Consider the following 23,617-nt stretch of genomic DNA (forward strand, 5'->3'; position numbering starts at 1 on the left):
AGAGCAACTCAATGGACTGGCAATGTTGAACATTAACTCAGATGTGGAGATCACTGCTAATGAAAAGTTGGACACATTGTCAAGATGCTCAAGAAAGCTAGATTTTGTTTTCTGAATCCAAGTGAGAGGTACATTTAATTTGCTTGGTTATTGACCTTGTTTGTTTTTTGTTATACTTAATATAGCAGATCAAGTCATGTTCCACTAAAGTTATATTTGTTTTTTGCTTCAATCTTAAAATGAATAATATAGCCATAGGTCCCTACCATACTATTAAAGCTTCTAGTTTCTTTTTAACTGGAGAAGAATGTGTTATCTTATATGAAATAGTGCAGTGCATCATCTGCACTCCCCTTTTCAAAGTCCTAGATCCGCCCATGGGCATCAAGAGAGATGCAATCCCTTAGCTCCTGAGTGGAGAACAAAGGGTCATTTTGTCACATTTCACTACCACCTCCCGCTTCCCACATCCATATGTGCAGAGGCCAGAGTTCAGAGCTGGGGAACAGGGAATTGTCCAATTTTGGAAGGAAAGAATTCTGCTGCTCCCTCAATTCCAGGAAGCATTTGGGTCATAGGGGATTGGTAGTGGTGGAGGAGTGGGAGGCGGGAGGAAGAGTCCAATCCTCAGGCTAAACCAGCTCTGAAATGAATTGACACTAATTGAAACCAGTCACTGAAAAGAAGCAATAGTGGCTGAGAAAGCTCAAGAGTCAGCAGAGACGGAGACAAAGCTCATCTGTTCTAATCTCAACAAACTGCTGTCGTGGTTGTAATGAGGAGCATCAGCCCAGGCCATGTCCTCCAATTCTGCATTCTCCTTCTTTCTAGTTTTTGCTGCCTGCGACTCTCATGCTTTGCTCTTGTTTTTCCATTGGGTGGACCACATCCCACACAGGGAACTGCAAGCAGAGCCCTTTTTAATCCTTCGGACTCAACATTCATCCCTAGATCCTTTCTGCCTGGAAATGAGGATCAGGAGCCCTGCTGCACCCATTTATTGCCCATCTGTTTCAGTCCAGTTGTCTACTTAATGTTAACTTGAATAAAAAAGGGGCCAGGGTTGTTTTGTTTTTTGTTTTATTGCAGTGCCCAGTAGAAGTCCCCTTCCTCTCTGCCCCATCATTAACTTTCTTACCTGCCCTCTGGGCATGGAACTGTATGTCCCAAAACTGACCCATGAGGCCATGAACACCACCCCCCGCTCCATTCAGGTCACTCAACATCCACTTCTACAGCCACACCTACAAAATTGGAGTCAGCAGGCTTGTTACTTGTACATGAGTAAACTTGTTCCATCATGTTCTACACCAGTCCTTGCTGACTTCCCATGCAATCTTGCTGCAGTAACCTCTGTGCTTCCTCCTTTAGTCCCGCCCTACTCTTGCTTAATCTCTTTTTGTAGTATGTTAAGAATTAGACTGTAAGATCTTTGAGATGGGAAGGATTAGGACTGCTTGTAATTGACGAGACGCTTCCACACTACAAACTAATTTCTAAAATCACTGTGATGGTGAAATGTCTCTTATAGAAAAGGACCGTATCTAAAACACTTGCCTGAGTTTTTGGGAGACTAGATTTGAACACTGCAGCATAGAATTTCTCAACTCTCCTTGGTGTGTATAGCAAAATCCCTTCAAAACATTATACTTTCATTAAGTTTTCCTGCAGAAGATTTGATTTTCTGCTGAAGAACAATCCCCTATTTTCATTTTTTTTTTTTTCCCATAAGGAAAATCTAAACAAAATGTTCTCAAGTCAGATAGACCCAAATTAAAACAATTGTTTGTTGAAACAAATCAGTCTCTCATTTTGGGTAAGTCTTATGTTACCCTGATCTTGTGCAGTGTCTCACGGAAACTGCAATGAGTGTTCTTGGTACCCCCTTCTTGGCAGGACTAATTAAATCTCTCATGATGCTGTGCTAACTCCCCTCTGCATTGTAATATGTGCATCATAGGAGATGCAATCCATTTTAGAAGAGCGAGACTGAGGTACCATGGCAGCTCAGAATGACACGATTTACTTCAAAACAAAATTAACAGCTTCAGTCCAGTCACATGAGAAGGTTCTTTGGTTGTGAAATTTTGGAATTGATTTTTAACTTCTCATTCCACAAAAAAATTCAATATTTTGGCTTTTCCTTCCTACTGCAAGGGAAAAAAAAAACATTTCAAACACTGGACTTTCTTGTGCAATGGAAATTCTTCATATTAACCTGCTCTAAAAAGTATCATTAGCATTATACAGATAGATTTAGCCTAGGAACTGAGAAGTGAAGCAACAGAACCCAGGGGTCCTGACTCCTTGACATAAGCGTAATCCATTAGAGCACAGTGTAATGTTTTGACCAAAAAACAGCATTTACTAGAGCATGGTAAAGGATGCTGCATAAAAATACCAACAGCAAATAGCACCTGGCAAAATAATAGAACAAAAGCTAGATTTGCTTTGCTTGCTGAGCACATTTGGTCCTCCCAAGCATTAGTGCAAATTGGAAGCTTTTACTGTACCATAAAAACAGCCTGAAAATCAGCTCCCAGATGGGGGAAGTCCCTTGCCAGTTTTGGCAGCTCTGTGCTTTTTCTCTGAAGCCTCTTGTAAAGAACAAGAGGCCATGGGGGAAGTGTTGGAATAGGCTTCTTAGGAAAGGGTGGGCATGGGAAGAGGCAGCTGGAGGAGTTTGTTATGGGATAGAGCCTTCTGGCTTGGAGTCTCTCCAGGTCTTGGCAGCAGTATTTCCTTTCTGCTTGGGTGCAGCTGCCCCCTCCTGCCCCAGCAGCACCAGGAAACCACATGTTCCCTGCCTGCACTTTTTTTTTAACTCCACATTTTTTTCCGTAAGAGGCTGCCAGCATCTAGGGATCATAAAAAGTTCACTCATGTCACAAATGAATGCTAATTCTTCCGGGGCTAGTGGGCAAAAGTTGTTTGCAGTTTCCTTGGGCTTTGACCTTTTGTTTTGACCATGGCAGAGGCAGGGAGAACTGCAATCCATCAAATCCACGGCTCCTCTTTGACGGATAGTTGGGGAGGGGCCTTCCTCCAGCTAAACCAAAATGAACCCAGGAGAGGGATTTAGAAAAATTCAGATGGACTTTGCAATAGATGCTGTTTTTTAAAAAAAGGTCAGATTCATCCCTAGTGTAACTGCTTAATTAGAATTTGCAGCACAGTTACAGCCAAGGTGCAGCTGGCCTTACAGACTACGTTGGGGCCAAAATGTTCATATCCCTCAGAAAAACAGGCAGGGGCTGCAGTAGTGAGCTGGTGCCCCAAGCACCCACTTAGAGGGGCACAAAAATGGCAGCTGCCACACCAACCATCTCAGCCAGCCCAGCCCTTGCCAGCAGCTTCACCACTTAGGGCACAGACCCAGGTTTTACATCTCTGAGGCACTGCACAGCTATTATGTAGCAGAGCAACCAGTATTAGGCCCTGTCCTGTAGTCTGTGCACTCAGAGGCAGCTGCCTGTCCCCCTCCCCTTTGCCATTTTTGTGGATGCAGTATTGAACAAAAGGGACATTTATTCTTGTAAACCTTCCAGCCTGCCCCAGTGCAAAGAGGTTATAAAGAATCTCATTTTCTTTGGTCTGTCCCCCAAAGCCCAGGTTATCCACTGACTGAGATTTTACAGATTTCTGGTCACTCTGAGCAATGATGTGCTGGAGCAGTGAGCGAGCCAGGCAGTTCCACTTCAGCCTTGTCCCTTCTTCACAGCCAAAGCAGGTGCTTGTTGAGAGAAGAGAATATTTGGGGACTGTAGAGCTACTGAGGATGGGAAGGATGGATGTGTCTCATGATGCTTGGGAAAAGCGCCTGCCTAAGAGCTGGTTGCATTTGTCACTGGGCAATTTTAGGAATTCTGAAGACCCTAAGCTTTTGTGCCTCAGGGGAGGAAACCAGTAAAGGAGCTTGCCTTTCTCTTCTTCTTCCAGCAAGGAAAACTGGGATGTGACATATGGAGTCGATGCAGGATGACATATTGCTGCTTGTTTTGTTTGGACCTGAAGCCCAACTCTGCTACTTTCTCCTTGGCAGCAAAAACCATCTGAATATATCACAGATGACCTACATTTCCTTTTGGCAAATATTCAGTGACACCTTCTCTGTTGTTGTGATTTTTATCATTTCATGGGAAAGTTAGAGACTCCTACCGTGCTATTTACTTTAATATTCCCTTTCAGGGCCAGGCACAAATCAAGGACTTGGTACCTAGTATTTAAAGGTTTGTGAGGACATAGAGCAATGAGGCAGCTTAATCCTAAACTCTATTATAAAATGGATCTTAATAGCAACCGCTTAAATGCAGGTGTATGTGACTCAAGATCATTGATGCTTCATTAAAGTAGAAAGGAAATGAGATGAGAACCAGGATTTGCATTTGGGGAAACACGTCACACAGCTACCTGCCTTCATTTTAAGATTCCTAGGGGAGATGCATCACAGGCACTTTCCTTACCTTAAGTGTCCCTGGGAAAATGGATGAGATGTACCTGCATTTGAATGTAACTTACCCAGGGAAGCATAACCCCTATGCCTTCACCGGACCAAACTGGGAGGTGATGTCGTGGGGGATGTGATTCTTTCACATGTGCCTCTTGGTCAAGAAGTTTCTGTGACAAGACTGATAAAATAACTCCATAGGGAAGAGGAAAGACTGATGTCTGCAAATATGTGAAGAGCTTAGACACTGAGGACTGAGAGGAAATTACTTACTTTGGAACAAGAGGGAATACTAGGAGAAATGGGATGCAACTGAGGGAGCAAAAAAAAAAAAAAAAAAAAAGGCTGAATATCAAGAAATGTTTCCTGAAGGTGAGAGTAATGAAATAATTTCCTAAGGGAAGTTGTGGAAGCTCTGTTGGTTTGGACATTTAAAGCTAGTTTGAAGGTATCCCCAGAGGACCACATTTAAGAATCAATTCTGCAATGGCAGGGGCATGACTGGTTGACCAAAAGGGTCTTTTGCATCACTGACTTACACAGCTGTATTAACTGAATGATTGCAGCTAGCCAGCCCTTGGGAAGGTGGGGCTCAGTGACACAGAAGAAAAGGAAATCCAACCCGTGTGTGTCTAAAAACCTGTTTTAGCTTGAGGTTAACAACATAACAGGAATTTTTGTGGGTGAGGCAGTTGTTACCTCTGTCTCCACCCAGACAGAAAGCTCTGGCTGGCAGAGGCAAGGAGCAACTACCTTTTTTAGCCAAAAGAAAGGAATAATAAAGTGAAACAACAGGAAAAAACATTTTCACACTCCTTAAAAGCAATGGGATTTTGTGAACTGTCCCTTTAGACTGGAAATTACGGGGTTTGTTTGCTAGAGGAATCCAATCCAGCTGTGAGTCAGATATTTGGGTTTAGAAGAGGAGAAAAAAACAAGGAGAAGGGAGGGACGTGATAGTTTAGAAATAGAGGTAAGTCTTTTTTTCTCTCCAGCCCCACTTCAGCCCAGTGTGCATACACTCGCAGTTGCATGCAAACACATGCACTTTCAGGGCAAGTTCCAGACTGGAGATGTTTGAGAAGCTGAGCTGAACTCTCAACTCATTTTGCTGCTTGGGTTTGTAGAGCTTCTGTGATGTTTGACTGGGCAGACACTTGGAAGTTGGATTTCAAATAAAGCTGGACCTAAGCTGCAAAATACAGGCCTGTATCTGAACTTTCCCAGAGTTTGGAGTTGGTTGAGGCCTAGCTCTAGGTCCTTTAGTAATGTCATGAGTGAATTGTCTTGCTGAAAGAGTTTGCTGCATCCCACACCTTACTTTGTCTACTGTCACACTTGGATCAAGGTGCAGTTTAGAAAACATGCTTCCACAAAGTGCTCTGCTCAGTAAGGAGGCATGGGAGAGGGGAGATATGCATTGACTGCTGGGGGTGATAATGGGGGAAAAGGATCAGAAATTAGCCTGCCATGATGTTGCCAGCTCACACTATTTGATCATAAGTCTTGTGGTACTTGGCACTTTTCTTCAAATTTTAGATGCTAGAGGCATGTTCTTGCCTGCCATTTCATCTGTCATTTAAAATATGTATGTTTGTGTCCTTTGTGGCTATGAAGAAAAGCTATAAAACATGAGCCTTAAACATACCAACATTGGACACCAAGTAAAAAGAGCTTATTTTTGTGTAAATATCTTGTTTTGTTTTGTTTTTTTTGGGGGGGGGGGGTGTTAAGTAAATCTAGATTTTTTTTAATACTTACTTGTCAGTCCTGGGACTGGATGTCAGCAGGGACTGTGTAAGGTTGGGCCTGATCTCTCTTCACTTCACATCATCCCATGCTCAGTGTAGCTACACTTTGTGATAACAAAACCAGGTAAAATGACTGCAGGTTCCAGTTGTTTTTAGGGTAACCCTGTACCCCAAATATTAATATCATTTCTGCCAGTCTTTGGGCTTCCCTGTCACCAAAACTCATCGACTTTGACCAAACAGTGCATGCGTCTCAGTTCAAATGGGCCAGCGCCAGCCGATACTATGCCGCCTCTTCAGCCTGTGCCCTGGGTCATTTATTGATGTGACAGGAAGGACTTAAAAGAAGACGGCATTGTTGGGTCCTGTGCTGGCAGCAGTCAGTAGTGTGCCCCATTGCTTAGTGCTCATGAGTTTACAGTGAATCTAGAGTCTGAATCCCAAACCTTTCTCTTGTCTAAACAGCCTAGAAGTGCAGCAGTAAGCAGTAAATGTGGACCCCATTCTGGATGGGGGTGGTTGCCTGGGGGCCCACTAGAGCCCACAGTTTTCCAAATATACTGTTTGCGCTAGAGATCTGTGTTTAACGCCCCACTACTCTTGGTGCCTTCTGCCTCTCCGTCCAGCTGCTGTCTCAGGTCAGAAATGAAGCACCTTGGCAGAGCTGCGGGAGGTCAGGACCGGACCAGCAGGGGGAGCTGCCACGCAGGCCTGAAGGGCGCAGGGGAGGTGAAAGTTGGCATGGGCCCTAACTAGATTTCAGCTAGTGTGGTCATTTAAAAAAAATACTATTTACAAGTGCTGATGTGGTTCCTGCTCATTGAAAAAGAAAGAACAAGTGTGCATAGCCACTGAACAGCTGGACTCTCATCAGAGTCGCACAGCCTCTTTCACCTGCTCACACCTCTGGGCCTGCTGCTACTCCTTGGGCATTAGCACATGAGGAGACAATGCCCACGTGCTGGGTGTCCCAAGGGGGCAATCTATGGAGAGCTAAAATTCTGCTCACTGCATCCCATCTTCCAAACCCATCTACCTTTCTTGCCCTGCATCCTATCAAGAGGGTTTTGTGGCTGTCTGCTTTCTTTGTCTGCCTTCCAGCCCCTTCTCTCTCCCTTTGCAGCAACTGCAAGGTTCACTTGTGGGTGAAGTAGGAGGGATGGGAGGGAACCTCAGGGGCTTTTAGTCGTGGCTTTGTACTGCAGGGATCCTCGGCGTCTTGCCTCTCAGCAGAGACAGGAGCCCTATGACGGGTACTTCTGTGCCATCTGTTCAGGGATTCCTCAAGAATCCTGTTGCTAGGATGACACCAGCTCAAAGAGCTACCACAAGCTGTTCCAGGAGCTCGGGGAGTAGTCAGGACCCACAGAGAAAGCTGTCATAGCAACTGGAAGAACAAGGCTGACTTGGTTATGAATCACTCGCCCCTCTTGGGAATTCAGCCCCGGGCCCAGAGCATGAGAATGGTGCAGAAGGGAACCTTGCCCCATGGCAGGGGTAATTTGGGTAATAGGGTGAATTTCACCGCAGGAGGAAAGGAAATGTTTCTGTGGTGAACTGATTAGGAAAAGAAAATAGTGGCTATTTGAGGCTGCCCAGAGCCTTGGGAAGTTAGACTTTGGTCCCTTGGGTGATGAGCTAATGGACAGAGTGCAGGGGAGGCAATACAAAGTGCATGATGAATTGTGCTCCTATTGATTGATGTATGACTTGGCCCTGGGTGTAATTACCAGAGCTGCAGTATGTGCGATATGCCCTTAGGTGCTGAAGCACATGATAAGTGCTGCTGTAAGATCTGGTGTTCTGTTTCCCAGCTGAACAAAGCAGCCTCTTTCAAAGCGAAGCTCGTCTCTGTGGAGAAAGAATCTCCCTGTGTCAGCAGCAGCCAAGGAACGAGGTCCCCGGGGAACAATGGGAAGCGAGAAGAAGATCAGGTCAGTGTCACTCGCATTGTTTCTTACCCTTCAGTGAGTAATTGTGGCCCCTTGTGAAACTGCCTCCTGGATGTCAGTTGCAGCAGCTGGGAGCTAGTGGGCCTGCTCTTCACATCGCTTTGGATGATGGAGTGCAGGAAAACCCAGGTGACTTCTGTGCATTTACAAAGAGTTCCGCTTTAATTCATCCAGAAAGGTCCTAAGAGCACCAACAGGCATCTTAGTCCTACTGCTATTGTTCCAACAACTTCACCATTGGGGTATCATCACCAGTTCAGTGTGTTTGAGCCTGCCTGAGCAGTCTCATGAGTGTGCTGGGCAGTGCCACTCCAGTGAGTTTGTAGATGGAGATGTGGGAGGCATACATGCACACTGAGCTTTTACAGCGTGTGGACTGATGTGCTCAGCTAACCAGTCTGAGAGGGAGTTGCCAACCAAGCAGACTACAGGTTAAGTCTGTTGTTTAGCAACTTTCCCAGCCTACCCTGGGGACTCTGCATTAGACCTGAGTTTCAAGCTCAGGTTAGGCTTAGCTCAAGGTGTGGTAAAACCAGGGCCTTGGTGTCCCTTCTGTCAGTAGTTTGAGCACATGCTACTGAATGGAGTGGGTGTACTTGTCAAACAAACGTATTTGTCAAACAGCCAGCCAGTAGGATAATTAGGAGAAAAGAAGCTGTAAGAGAAAAGATGGTCCCCAGTAGTCAGGGCAGCTGCAAGACTCTTCTGTGTCTGCTACCTAGGACATGAGAAAGCAGCTGTCAATGTCTTGTTCCTATGCCCTGGGAATGAGGCCTTAAGGAACAGAGTCCCCTAAAAAGGGCAAGACCTTGTACAACTTCTCTTGTTGTACAGAGCTGACCTTCAAGCACATATTCACTCTCTTTAATATCCACCTTCCGCTGTGAGGGTGCATGCATCTCAAGTGCTCACACTTAGAAGACTGCCCCCACCACCTCCAGCAATGTCCAAGGGCATAAAGGATGGTAAGTGTTTCCTGCTCATCAGTTCCTCTCAACTGCCTTGGCTTCTGCTCTCTGACCCAGACCACATGCTTGACCTATACCCATTTTCTAAACCTGACTTCCTTTTATTCTTTCTCTTCTGATCTTTGAACTCTTTGATAGGATTTTTTTTCTCTCTTCCATCACTTTTTTCTAGTGAGACTGGAAACTCCTCTGGCCTGTGTCTATATCCAGGCAAACTAAGTTTTAGTTTTTTCTTCACTTCAATCTGGTATTTCTCTTGACCATTGATGCAACTTCCTCTATATCTCCTGAATTCCTCCAGGGCCCAAGCAAAGTCTGTGGTTTCCCTATGGTATGTTTCTGTACCTGACATCACCAAGGAGTACCAATTCCAGGTACCTCTACACCAAACAGTGTCTCACTTCCAGAGTAGTCACTGCATTTGGTAATGCAGTCTTTTAGTTGGTGTTCATGCAGGATCCTCTGATCCATGTCCAAGTGATCTGTCCACTGCCTTGGAGTCTCCCACAGTGGAATGGGTAAAGCACTTGAAAAGAAAAAGAAAAGTCACCAGGAACAAGAGGTTTTTTTTAATGTATTGTCCATAGGCACATTTCATGTCCTGCCTGCCTTTCCTTCTTCCCCAAAGTCCTTGACCCTCTGGGATACTGCAGTTGGGAGGAACTGAGGACTGAAAGTACAAACTTCTTTCTCTGCCCTTGGCACAGAGCACAGTGTACATGAGATGTTATACAGGCATTGCTAGGAAAAAAGTCGCCAAGTTCACAGGCTTGAAGCACTTGCACAGCTACAGTGAGGATCTGTGTGTATAGACGCATCGTCTCAGATAACCCCATGGCTAAGATTTTTTCAAAGCTACCTTGGAGGCTTACTTGAACAGCACTCCTCAAAATGATCAAGGAGACCCCTGGGTCAGCTTCCCAGCTCTCTCTGCTTCACTATCTGTGCTCCTAAGGTACTTACTGGTACCTGGATCCCATTAGCACATCACAGTCTTCAAGGGATTTTTCCTCACAACACTCCAGCAACTCAGGGACATGCTGTTTTTACTTTTTTCCAGGCACAGAGGGTATGTCTACACATGGATTAACACACATTAGTTAATGTGCATTAAATCTAGTACCTCCATTGTGGGGTACTAGGAAAATACTTGTTAGCCAATCTTAATGCTCATTAACTAAAAAGCATAGGGTGTCTGTACACAAGCTCAGAGGTGGAGGAGGGGTGCGTTTTAATTAAAGCGGCTCCAAGAACCGCTCTAATTAAAGCGCCTGGAGCATCTCATGTATTAGCATCCCTGTGCTTCAGAATGGCAGTGGTGGGGCTTTTATCTAAAGTTTGTTCAACAAGCTTTAGATAAAGTCCCCCACCGCCATTTTGAAGCACAGGGATGTTGATGCATGAACCGCAGAGGTGGCTGGAGCGTGACAATTACCATGCTCAACCAGATTGTTAATTGAGTCTGTTCCCACGTGTTGTAATTACAATGCATCAGAGGAGCCTTTGCACTCATATATAGGCACCCATGGTTTTTAGTGATGCTTTGATGCACGTTGGCTTATTTTAATGCACATTAACTACAAAGCATGTTTTTAGCGATGCTTTAACACACAAAATAAACTAATGTGCATTAAAGTGCATGTGTAGACGTGCTCAGAGAGACTAAATGACTAACCCAAGGCCGTGCAGGAAATCTGTTGCAAATCAACAATTTAAACTTAAGTCTTCTGGGTCTTGACCCACTGGACCATCCTTCAAAACTTTCTTGGTGGCCATTCAGCAAACATCCCTTTCCCCTCCTGCTCAGGATTTCTTTATGCAGTTGAAATTTCCATTGCTAGCTCCTCTTCACTCCCTCCTGTGTGTAGCAGCTTAATTAGTGAAATCACCTGGAGAGGGCTATTACTTCACTATTTAAGCAGAAGAGAGCCCAATAGCCAAAATCAGATTTTTCTGCATAAAATTGTGTGTGTGTACATAAAGTATCTTGGTGTTCTGTTTTTAAATTGACATTCAGAATTAAGATAGACCTTCCCAGATCTACACGTTTTAGAACAACGTTTAGCTCTTTTCACTGAGGGTAGGGGTATTTGAGATGCTAAACTTCGGTGCTGAGGAGAGGCATGGAAGTTGAGTAATTGATGATGGGTGCTGCAGACAGAAGCTGTCCGATTGTCTTAGGACTTAAGCTCCCTTTGCATGGCCTTTGTCCCTCCTGAGCTGTCACCCAGGAGAGATTGGGGTGCAATAGGAGAAACAGCTATTGTTTTGTGGCAGAGAGTTGCCCTGCTCTGTGTTGCCTGCTGTCTTTCATTTTCCTTTTCCTTTCAGTCTTCCAGCAAAGTTGATCAGTGGAGGAGTGGCTGGGCTGGTGGGGGTCACCTGCGTCTTCCCAATTGATTTGGCGAAAACCCGTCTTCAGAACCAGCAGAGAGAAGGAGTCTATACTGGCATGTATGTGCTCACAGACCACCTCCCCGCCACCTCCAAGGGGAGGTGCTAATGAGTGAATCTGGAACTGCCCCTCAAAAATCTTGAGGGTGGCTGGCATGGAATATTATTTCCTCAGCTGTTCCCCCTATTCATTCCTCAGCCTTGAGGAGCCTCCATGGTCAATGCTATTTTCTGTCTCCAGAGCTAAAATATCTTAAGTTCCCAGGGCTTCTGGGTGTATGGAGAAAGAAAATAACTCCTGGAAAGAGCAGGCATCTGTCTTACAGGCTCTGGACACTAGAGGGTGCAGGGAAACAACAGTAATGATTATTTAAGCTTAAAGAAAGAGTGCTTGTAAGTGCTTTGAAGTGAAGGGCTATGTGACCACTAGCTGGCTGTGAGATTTGAAAACCTTTTCCTTCAGGTCAGGGTGAATTCCACTGGATGGAATTTTCTCTCCCTACTTAAATCAAGGAGCACATCTGTGAAGGGCCAGCAGCGGGGATGATGCCCAAGGGCAACCAGCATGGTTTCATTAGGGGCAGGTCCTGTCAGACCAACCGGATTGCCTTCTACGATCAGGTCACAAAACCATTGGATGCAGGTGTCACGGTACATGTAGTGTTTCTGGACTTCAGGAAGGCCTGTGACACTGTCTCCCACCCCATTCTCATTAAAAAGCTAGGTGACTGTGGCCTTGATGCCTTCACAGTCGGATGGATTGCAAATTGGCTGAGAGGTCGTACTCAGAGAGTGGTGGTGGATGGGTCATATTTGACCTGGAGGGATGTGGGCAGTGGGGTCCCCCAGGGCTCGGTCCTTGGGCCCGCACTGTTCAATTTCTTTATTAGCGATTTGGACGACGGGGTGAAGAGCAGCCTGTTTAAATTCGCAGACGACACCAAGATTTGGGGTGAGGTGGGCATGCTAGAAGGGAGGGACAGGATACAGCAGGACCTGGACAGGTTACAGGGGTGGGCAAATGAAAATAGGATGGGTTTCAATACTGACAAGTGCAGGGTGCTGCACTTAGGCAGTAGGAACCAGCAGCATACCTATAGGCTGGGAACTCCCTTCGCAAAAGCACGGTGGCAGAAAGATCTTAGAGTCATTATAGATTCCAAGATGAACATGGGCTGACAATGCGAGAACACGGTCAGTAGGGCTAATCGTACCTTGTCGTGCATCCACAGTAGCATCACAAGCAGGGCCAAAGAGGTGATCCTCCCCCTCTATGCGATGCTGGCCAGGCCGCAGCTGGAGTACTGTGTCCAGTTCTGGGTGCCGCACTTCAGGAGGGATGTGGACAGCATTGAGAGGGTTCAAAGGAGGGCCACCCACATGATCCAGGGACAGCAGGGCAGACCCTACGAAGAGAGGCTAAAGGACCTTAACCTGTTCAGCCTTCGCAAGAGAAGGCTGAGAGGGGACCTGGTGGCCGTCTGTAAACTTACTAGGAGGGGACCAGCAGGGTTTGGGAGAGACCTTCTTCCCCCAAGCACCTCCTGAAGTAACAAGGAATAATGGCCACAAATTGTTAGAGAGTAGGTTTAGACTAGACATCCAAAGGCACTACTTCACAGTCAGGGCAGCTAGGATGTGGAACCAACTTCCAAAGGAAGTGGTGATGGCTCTTACCCTGGGGGTATTTAAGAGGAGGCTCGACATTTACATGGTTGGGGTCATTTGAGCCCAGTTTTCTCTCCTGGCTAGGGCAGGGGGTCAGACTAGAAGATCTACAAGGTCCCTTCTGATCCTAGATCTATGAATCTATGAAAACAAAATTAAACCCCCCAACCCCACCTCTAGCCTTAAAAATCAAAGTCCTCCTCTGCTGCAGGGCAAGAGAAATACTAAAGAGTCAGGGCTGTTTAAATTAGTTGTTGTTAAATAGAAGTTTCTTGCACAGTTTCCCTGTAAGAAAATTGCTCCATGGTTTTTCTTTGGGAGCCCTGCTAGCCAAGCTGTACAGTAGAGCAGTGGTTCTCAACTGGAGATGGTTATGAAATGTACCTAGGGGATGTCCCAAGGCACTGCACCAATACTTTTCAATCTAAAGCAAAGAATACCCTACTCCCAGAGGCGTAACTGGCCAGCTCCTGTGCGTGGGGCAGCACTGGCTGCTGTGCTACTAGTAGCATTGGTGTAGTCAGTTGCCACCTGGAGCTATCATTGTTTATATCTTGAGTCTTATATTTCTAAGCAAAAATTTTTTACTTGAAGAAGGGGCCATAGCACTGGAACAAAGTAGCTGCCTCCTGGCCACAGGTATATCATTATCTTTTTGTATAACCAGACTGTGTTCTAAGTGTGTCCCTGTCCCGTTAAAACATTGCCAACCACTGCTGTGTTATACATGGAATAGCTCTTCTATGCCACTTCTGTGGCACAGAACGGCTCTTCTGTGGCACTTCTGTCCATGCCCTATGTAGAAAGTACAGCCACGTTGAAACATTACGAGATGTTTGTATATGTCCCTGTACCACTGCACTTAGTGGATATGCTAGCCAGCCTCCTCCAAGGGCATGACCACGTTGCCCTTTTATGTCTGCTTACAGAGGCAATAAACTGCAGCTGTATTTAAGGTAACAGAGCTGTTGGTAGTGAACCAAAGAATGGTCTTGGGGCAGCTCACCCTGTGTCTGTCTCCCTCTGGTTCTAGGCGGGATTGCGTGGTGAAGACTCTGCGCTCAGAGGGATTCTTCGGCATATACCGAGGTAGTTTCTGTAGGGAATTTACGGAGCAACTTTCCAATGCATAGTTCCAGCCTCACTGCAGAAGGGCAGACTTCCAGCTGAATGCCTCTCCCCTGCCCCTCCATAATAAAGGCATCCTTTAATTCCAGCCCCACACAAAGACACTGCTTGAATTTGGTAAGCAGGGCTGACAGCTAATGAAAAGGAAAATGCTGGATCCAAAAGGAAGGAAATGATTTGGAGAAAAGCAATGGAAATTATCAGAAGCAAGGCAGTATGATAGAGAAATATTAGATAAGGAACAGAAAGGTCAGCTGTTGCTCCGTTTTTTTTTACTTCCCCTTATAAGAAACCAAAAGACTAAGCATTGAAAGTGGATAAAAGCACACACCCTGTCACTTTCTACCCAATATACATGTAACGTGAGGAACTCCCTGCTGCAGGGTATTAGTGAGACAACTATCTAAATTCATGCTCGGGACAACATATTTATGCCAATAAGAAGAGCAGATGCAGTTACGCTAGAATAGAAGGAACCAGGAAGGATTTTTTTTCTTTAGAAACAGCATTGTGGTGCTGGGGACTCCTTTCTCTGGCTTGGTTCATTTCTGTAGGTACTATGTTGGAGTAGATGGACACTGACTTTTTGGGTTGTTGCCCATCCCTAAACTCCAGCAGAACTGAGGGTGTAGGAGACCTTCCTATTGTTAGTCTTTGTCTACGGAGATCCTCTCCTGCAAAGTTACAGGGCCTTTTGTGTCTCCTCGGAGACCCTGGCCTGCAGGCTGTTCCCAGCTGTCCCTTCCCAGTGTTGCAAACATCCCACTGCTTGATGCTCAAACTATTTCATCCCAAAGATCAACAGGAAGCACCATGTGGAACTACTACTGCTCCACAGGCATTAGTCTGTCAGCACTGCTGTCTGTCAGCACACAGGCTCCCGAGCATTCCCAACCCTTACCTCCAGGCTGTCTTGCCCCCAAGGCCTGGCTCTGGTTTCCTAGCTGTCTCTTTGGAACTCTCTTCCTCTTCTGCCCTTTTGACCTGTTAGCTGAGGCCTCCAAGATACAGTGCACAGGATAATTTCCCTTTACTTCTCATTTTGCCTAATTCAAGGGAGGAGGGCTTTTAATAGATTAGACTGTGACAGAATTAACCCTTTATTTCCCATTCCCTATCCTTACCTAGGAGCTGCTGTGAGCCTGACGCTAGTCACTCCAGAGAAAGCCATCAAGCTGGCTGCTAATGACTTCTTTCGACAGCTGCTCTTACAGGATGGGTATGGAGGAAACATCACTCTCTAAGTTCGGCTTTACGCATGTAAAAAGTCAGTTGAATATGGGTAGGAATGGGGGAGGAGGGAGATGTGGAGGTATTTGTATGAAGTTATTTGAACAGGCATGTTTAATTTTGTGTTTATGTAGATCTTTATCATTGTGTGAATGTGTAGTTGTGCGTGTGTAAAGTCATGCGGGTATGCGTACATATATACAGTATGTGTTGTGTGTGCATGTTTGGTGTGTATATTGTGTGGTGCTTAGGGGAATGTGTCCAGGAATGTTATGGGAATCTTTTGCCTTTCTCTGAAGCATCTGAGACCCAGTATTTAATAGTACAGTAACTAGAATAAGAAGCATAAATGTAAAATCTCATGCTTCAAGACTTAACTTGATCATCTGCTGAGGTCAGGAAAGAGTTTTCTCTCTAGGTACATTATTGCAAAATCAAGAACATGGTCAGGTTTGTTGGTTGTTTTTTTTTGGGGGGGGGAGGGGCGCGGGGGGGAGATTGTATATGTATCTCCTTACAGCTAAGGCCTTTATAGACAAGTGTTAGAATGATTGATGTCTTCGTGAATGAATGGGTGTGTGGATGTATTCTTTGTGCTGGGAGTATGTTTAGAAAATTTTGTAGATGTCTGTCCTGCTGTTCTTTGAGTGGCTGTGTGAACTACTCTGTCTAACCTATGTCTTGTAAATCAGGCTATGTCAGTGTGAACCTGTAAGAAACCATCCATGCAGAGATGGTCTGAGAGTAACAAGGAGTAACATGAGAAGGTTGTGTACTCCCCATTAATTGCTTCAATCTGTGCATGTCTGCCATGTGCTCCTTTTGTATCTTTACTGTTCCCTACAGAAAGGACCTAACACTGCCCAGGGAGATGCTGGCTGGCTGTGGAGCTGGGACCTGCCAAGTGGTGGTCACCTCCCCAATGGAGATGCTGAAAATCCAGCTCCAGGATGCTGGACGGCTGGGTGAGGCCCTCTTTTGGGCTGGAGCAGTGGGAATGGATCTTACTTGGGTTCTTGCTTTGCTTTATGCACTGGTTCCTTTCGCTGCCTGTTTCTTGAGATCTCCTTGGTGTTGCAGCAGCCTTTAGAACACAACACTCATGGTGCCTGAGAGGAGACTTCTGCAGTTCTATCATCTCAGGTCTTGCTTCAGGGGAGCCCCCAGGGACTCCTGTCCCAGCCTTTCTACCAGAGGGAATGACCTGGACACTGGCCCTGAGGATAACTTACAGTTCCTGCACCCCCAGACTCTTTCAGCAATGATAAAATTGATTTGAAAGTACAATTTGAATAGAAAAACAGAAGAAATTTCATAAGGAGAATGACAAGCCATACTTTGAACTTTCAGCTCTGTGCTGCATGGGAATGTTCAAGATCTAACGTATGGTCTGGTCCAACAGGGCAGTGACTGCTATTGAGCTGGTTGCCAGTGAAGAGGTTACCAGTGTAGTAGCGGGTCCCAGGGAAGCCAGGCACAGATTGTTGGGGTTGGGGGAGCTCCACAAAATACAAGGGGTCTCACCCCTCCCAGTTCAGGGGCCAGTCTAATTCTTTCCCTTTGCTTTTTAGCTGTTCACCAGCAAAAGGTTTTGGGAGCAGATGGGCCAATGACAACCTCCTCCCACCTACCACCAGTCAGTGCCTCCATCACTGACCGTACCTCAGCATTCAGGCGCCCCTCTGCCACTGTGATCGCCAAGGAGCTGCTGCAGATCCAGGGACTAGCAGGCCTGTACAAGGGCCTGGGAGCCACGCTGCTCAGGTGAGGAGAAGGGAAAGAGGCTGCCTGACATGCAGGGACAGATGAGTGACTGGATGAGTAGCATGGAGCCCATCTGTCTGTGAGATCTGGCCTACAGAGCTGTGTCATCTGGTCTGTGCAGCTGCCAGCAGGGCCAGAAATTCGGCAGTGGGGCAAGAGGCCACTATCAATTGCTGTGGCTTGTTTTGACAACAAATTTCCAGCCTGCAGGTAAACCCACGAGCTAGGTGACATGGATCCATGCTCCAGATCTGACCTGGGACCCTCCTCAGCTTGGAAATTTAATGATGTGACAAGTGGTGGTTGCTGTAGTTCCAGGAGCCATTGCAATTAATGCTACTGCTGATTGTCCCACCACCAAATTTCCAGCAGGCCACATGACAGCTCTGCAGGCCAGATCCAGCCCTGTATAGATCCATATCTTTGACACATCTACCCTGGATAGATCCATGTTTACATTGGACAGAAGGTTTTTGACCTCCTTAAGAGTTGCCCTGCCTCATCTAGTTCCACACTTCAATAGGAAAACCACTGGGTCCAGAATTCTTCTCCATTTTAGGTAGTAATGGTGACCTATGTTGTACAAACACCTGCAGGGCTAGGATAAGGAAGAGCTGTTTACCTTCTCTCATCAGACACTAGCTGTCAGTGAAGAGTGTGGTATTAGTCTATGTTAGGTTTTAACTAATTCTTCCGCTTCTTGCCAACAGAGATGTGCCTTTTTCCATTATCTATTTCCCACTCTTTGCCAACATCAACAAACATGAGCAGCGGCACACTGGAGAGAAGGCATCCTTCTTCCATTCCTTTGTGTCTGGCTGTGTAGCAGGTTCTGTGGCTGCTGTGACAGTGACCCCCCCTGGATGGTAAGTATTGTGTGACGGTATGGCCAGATGTCAAGAGAAGAATGAGATGGAGATGGCAGGGGTGGGCAAACTCCGGCCCACAGTCCAGATCGGGCCCATGCCAGACTCCATTTCCTAGCATCCCCTGCCTGCATTGCTGCGGTTGGTTTAGACCCCAGCAGCAGTGGGGCCATGACAGCATGGGGCCAGGGATTCCATGGAACTGGCCCCAGCAGCACTGGCAGGGCACGTGACTGGGTAGGAAGCTGCTCTGGGCCCGGGATCTTGCACTGGTAACAGCATGGTCCAGAGCTGGGACAGAACTGAGATCTGCTACCTAAGCAGAGGCATGCAGGCAGCAGATTGTGGTTCTGTCACGGCTCTGGACCACGCTGTCACCACTGCAAAATTCCAGTCCTGGCCCCAGGGCAGCTTCCTGTCCAGCCACATAGCCCGCCAGTGCTGCTGGGGCCAGTCTCCATGGAAACCCTGGCCCCACGATATCACGGCCCCACTGCTGCTGGGGTCTCCATGGAAACCAGCTGCAGAGACAAGGGCAGAGGGTGCTGAGAAAGGGAGTCTGGCCAGATGCACCATTTTGCCCACCCCTGATCTAGGGAGTTTGCTTACTCTTATATCATGTCCCCAGACTTAGCCAGTTTCTGCTGCTCATTCTCAGATGTGTTCCCAGAATCTGTTGGTCCAGTCCATTGTGACATATCAGTGCAGAAGCTCTGAGAGTAGGTGGTGCTGGTGGCAGAACAGAAGTACCATAGCAATGATCAAAGATAGGCTCCCTTTGAACCATCAGCTCTTTGCTGGCGGTCCCTTAGAACAGCTGGCTGTGAAAGACAGGTGCTGAACTCTGGGACTCCCTGAAGGCTTGTGATGTGCCATATATATGCACAGATCAGAATCCTGGCAGCTTCCACACCCAACAGCTACAGGTGCTGTCCTTGGAGGTCACATCACTATCCTTTAAACAAAACATTCTTGTTAGCATATGCAACAAGTTACACACAACATGCTTGTTGCCATACATGCGGTTGTATTTGGCTTGCAACCAGCTCTGATAAGGGAAGGAGAATCAACCAGCTTGCTTCTCGGTTTGCATGATGAATAGCATTCACCCTCCATCTGAGACAGTGACAGATCAGAGATTCCCTGCAGAGTACAGCCTCATGCAAACCTCACTAGCTTACTGAGCAGTTTGAGGTCTCTATTTTTCCAGTCACTTCCTTGTTATTTCTTCTAGTGGTTCTCTCACATTGAAATTCACAAACACCTCCAGGCATCACTCATGCAGCATGTGTCTCTCTGATTAACTTTCAGATCTCTCCATTGTGAAAACCAGAATCTAAAAAAGGGGCAGTGACTCAGAGTGTGGTGACATTTTTGAGTCCTATCGTGACTTGTTAGAACTCTGGCATTCAGTTACTCCATGCCAGCTACACAGAATCACAATTTTGTTCTCTATTCCCAGGAAGTTCTCTCTTCCACAGTGCAGCTTCCTCCGTGGCTGGACCCCTGCTTTAGTATTTCCTCTGTTTCCCATTCTCATCACCTCTTCAATGGGTCATTTATTAATGCTCCAGATCTGAAAAAAGGGTAGTCTCTCAGATACGTTGCAACATTTTCAAGTCCTATCCTGACTTATTAGGACTTTGGCAAGGATTTATGAAGAGTCTGCCTTAGAGTTTGTTGTTACCTCCCTCACTATGGAATCTGTATGCTTGGACAGAGGTGGACAAATACCATGGTCCTCGTTTTGTAGATTGGAAAACGGAGGGTCCAAGAAGCAAAGTGATTTGTCTTGGGTCACAAAGTGAATCAGTGCAGGAAGCACAAACAGGGTGTTGTGGTTATCTTATTTCCCCATTTGTTTTATAAAAGCCCACAGAAGTTAGATCATAGGATGATGCTGTAGTGGGGTGTTGGAAACCTGAAATGTATCTTCTACACTCTGCCCATTTTAGTTCTAAAAACCCGAATTCAAACCCTGCAGAAAGGCCTGGGAGAGGACACATACAATGGAATCATTGACTGTGCTAGGTAAGCCAGAAGACTCCCCCTCTGCCTGTCTAATGTATCATAATTCTGTGCCCACTGCTCTTGGTTAGTTCACAGTGTGGGGGTCTAGCAGGTACTCCATCTCTTTCAGTTTTGCAAAATTCCCTGGGGACTTCTGATGGAACAGCTTAGTCCTAGAATGGATCAGAACTTCCCTTTGACTACTCCACCAGCACGGAGCAGCTGATAAAAGAATGATTTTCCATAGTGTCCTTGATCTGCCTCATGCTGAATTAGTCAGCAACAGAACTAACACGTCTCACAAGCCAAGTACTTCAGACAGTCCACTGGGGAGTGATGTTAATCCAGTGATTTACAACTTGTTCAGATGAAGTGCTCAGTAGGAGGAAAGTGCTGAAACCATTTCCCAAAGACCTTCCCAGCTTGTGCAACTGTTGCACAATCCATAGAAAGTGGCACTTGTATATATTTTGGGTTTTTTTTAATGTGAAATCATAATGAGAATGGGGCCTTCCTCTTCCTACCCTTAAACACTCAGGCCATGTCCAGACGAGCGCGGCCGTGCAGTATGTGACGCTGCAAACACGTCTGCAGCCCCACATACTGCACATTCAGATGTTCTCCTTGCTGCAAGAGAGAACTGCCCATGTGTGCTTTTCTGCAGGTTTTTTGACCCTAGGATAACATGCGGATATCCAGGGGTAAAAAAAAAACCCATGGAAAAAAAAAAGGCACGCACGGGCAGCACGCAACACTCAAAAGTGGAGCGGTGCCACCCAGAGCCATGCTGAGGCTGCTGGCCAGGCTCCGAGCAGCAGAATCACCACTGCTGCAGCCCCAGGAGGCCTCAGGTAAGGCTGCTGGGGCCAGCCGTGCTGGGGCTAGCCTCCCTTACCCCAGCCGGGGTAATTTGCCATGCACCAATGTGCATGTGGCACGGGCGCTTCCCAGGAACAAGTAGCAGTGGTGCAAGTGTGCCGCTGCTATTTGTTCCTGGGGAACCAAACATCCATGCTCATGTGATTGGGGCCCCAGAGAGTAAATTCTCTCCCCTTACTACTGGTTAACTAGTTGTATAAAACACTTAGAGCTCCTTGTTCAGCCACATAATTTTCTTTCCTTTTTTTTTTTTTTTTTTTTTTTTTAATATACAGGAAAATCTGGATGCATGAGGGCCCTACTGCCTTCATGAAGGGGGCAGTCTGCCGGGCCATGGTTATCGCTCCCCTCTTTGGCATAGCCCAAGGGGTCTATTTCATTGGTATTGGAGAATATATTTTAGGATATTTCCAGTAGCACTTGCTCTTGCTAAGCAAGACCAGGCTAAAGATCCCACAAGTTTACTTCCCCATCTCTCCAGAATCAGAATGACCAGAAATGGACAGGACCATATTGTGATCCATGCCGTGACTTTGACACAACCTTCTGCTCTTTCTGGCAACAAACAAAGGTGGACACAGGCTGTTTGCCATTATAGCTTTATTTTCTTGTACCCTTTTGTTTCCGTGTGCTACAGCTGACCACTGCACATTTATAAAATGGAAAGGACTATTTTGTCTCCATTATTTTCTCTGAAAAATGCTAGTCCTTTTAAGATAACATGCAGCTGGATTTTTGAAGTGATATGTGTATAAACATCAGATCTGCTCTGCTTAGGGCTGCTCTCTAGGATTGTTTGAGGTTAATGTTGAACCTGGAGGCACTCTTCAATTGTCAGCTGACTTAGATGATTTGCTGTGTCCTGTCCTGTAGATACAGTGTCATGTTCCTTGTATTCAACTGTTTGCCAGTCTAAACTTGCTGTTTCTTACCCTGCTTTTGTAGAGAAGGTAAAAGCCGGTTGAGTGTTTCAAGAATGCAGGGGGCAGATCCAGCCGACTCACTGAGCAGTAAGAAAAAACTCGAACTAACTTGTTTTAGCAAGCAGTGTCTAAACAGAAAGGTCAGTGAGTTAAGACAAAGCTAGAAGTTTTGTTCATCCCCTGTAGGATCTGGATGGAAGCTATAGATTCTGGTTTGTGCAATGAAGCTGGAAGCTAATATATTGCAGCCAAAGAGTTAGATCATTTACAATGAGATTGGGAGGGAGGTGGCAGTAGTTACTGAAGGTCAAAAGCAATTAGATTTAATGCTTAGATAAGCACAAAAGCTAATAAACCAAACAGCTATGCTAAAGCAAAATATGGAGGTAAACACACTGTACCCTCACTACATGAATGGGCCAGCTACAAGTGTGTCTGAACTTGGCACTTTTAGGACCATTAGACCTGCCATTTCAGAGAAGCAAGGCTGTAAGTCACTTGTGCAGTCTTTACAAAGAAAGAGAATAGCCTGTAGCATACTCAGAAACTGGGTGTTGCAGGACAGTGTTTTTATAAGATGGTGCTGCTGCAGCCTACCACCCATTTCTTCATGGCACAACATGAAAGCCATGTACCAGCACACTACACCCAAGAGTGACAGGAGCAGGCTCAGCAGCTCACTCAAGCATCAATGAATTTAACTGGCTTTATGAATGTAGGAGTCTTGGAGGAATAAAATGGGGATTGGTGCCAGGGGTTAAGGTATAGTACTGGTACTATTGTTCAAGTGTATTTTCAGGAACTTCAGAATTGTCTTGTATCATTGTAGTATTATGTGCAGATTAAGAAATAGCATCTATGCAGCTCTCAGAGAGTGAGTATTGTGTGGCTGTAAATTTAGGCTGCATAATGTTTGCAACAGAGTTTGCTCAGAATAGGTGCAGCTCTTCAGTGACTGAAAAACTGTCTGTTACCTTTTAGGGCAGGGTCACATCTACTGACCACTTTTCCCCACACTAACTGCCTCTAGTTATATGCTTAGTAACAGAAGATTGAGAAATGTTGCTGCTAGTTTGTTCCTCGTTGTTGAAAGAATGAAGATCACCCTGGATTCCCTTCTTTAAGAGTATTTTTACCTTAAGTTAACACTATTCACTCCCACAATTAAACTTCTGCTGCCTTCTGTGCAACTAGGATTTAAGAGAAAAGGGAATCACTTGTAATACAGAGTACATCAATAGATAGTGATGTGCTAGCAGCTTTCTGTGCATTATCTCTGTGCTTTCCCAGGGAAGTAAATGTACTTAGTTGCTAGGGAGTTCAGTTTTCTACTCCATCCAGGCTCCACTGTGACTTTCAGGTTGTCAAGTACAGATTACTATTAGCTTGCAAGCTAATAGTATAGTCTATCCACTGTTGTTCATATGTATCTTTATATTTGTCATTTATTAAAGTATGCCACAAAGCTAGTTCTGCTATTGAAATAGTGGGTGATGTTACTGTTTACAGAAATACTATAATAACCAAAAGATTGGTTGGGATCATTCCTTTCACACAGGAACCAGCTCAAATGGGAAGCAGCCTTCAACTCTGCTCTGATAGGAATGAACTACTTTGCTTAGTGCTAGCAAACACCT

The 23,617-nt window shown here is 45.8% G+C and overlaps 1 protein-coding gene across 1 annotated transcript; it reads left to right on the forward strand.

The window, feature by feature from the left end:
- The first annotated feature begins 7,688 nt into the window (after positions 1 to 7,688).
- SLC25A18 (solute carrier family 25 member 18) lies at positions 7,689 to 23,449 on the forward strand. Its single transcript, XM_019489609.2, has 9 exons — positions 7,689 to 8,132; positions 11,450 to 11,572; positions 14,214 to 14,269; positions 15,437 to 15,527; positions 16,385 to 16,503; positions 17,110 to 17,302; positions 18,013 to 18,168; positions 20,124 to 20,199; positions 21,333 to 23,449. Exons 1-8 carry the CDS (start codon positions 8,110 to 8,112, stop codon positions 20,188 to 20,190), a joined length of 828 nt encoding a protein of 275 aa, XP_019345154.1. The 5' UTR covers positions 7,689 to 8,109; the 3' UTR covers positions 20,191 to 20,199; positions 21,333 to 23,449.
- The last annotated feature ends 168 nt before the right edge of the window (positions 23,450 to 23,617 follow it).

The sequence above is a fragment of the Alligator mississippiensis genome, chromosome 4, assembly GCF_030867095.1.
Source record: "Alligator mississippiensis isolate rAllMis1 chromosome 4, rAllMis1, whole genome shotgun sequence".
Classification (NCBI taxonomy): domain Eukaryota; kingdom Metazoa; phylum Chordata; order Crocodylia; family Alligatoridae; genus Alligator; species Alligator mississippiensis.

Bases quoted from the DNA above. Each gene is read 5' to 3' on its own strand.
- SLC25A18 (XM_019489609.2), top strand. From the start codon at position 8,110: ATGGGAAGCGAGAAGAAGATCAG. The intron at 8,133-11,449 runs GTCAGTGTCACT...TTTTCCTTTCAG, and splicing joins GGAAGCGAGAAGAAGATCAG to TCTTCCAGCAAAGTTGATCA. The intron at 18,169-20,123 runs GTAAGTATTGTG...TGCCCATTTTAG, and splicing joins ACAGTGACCCCCCCTGGATG to TTCTAAAAACCCGAATTCAA.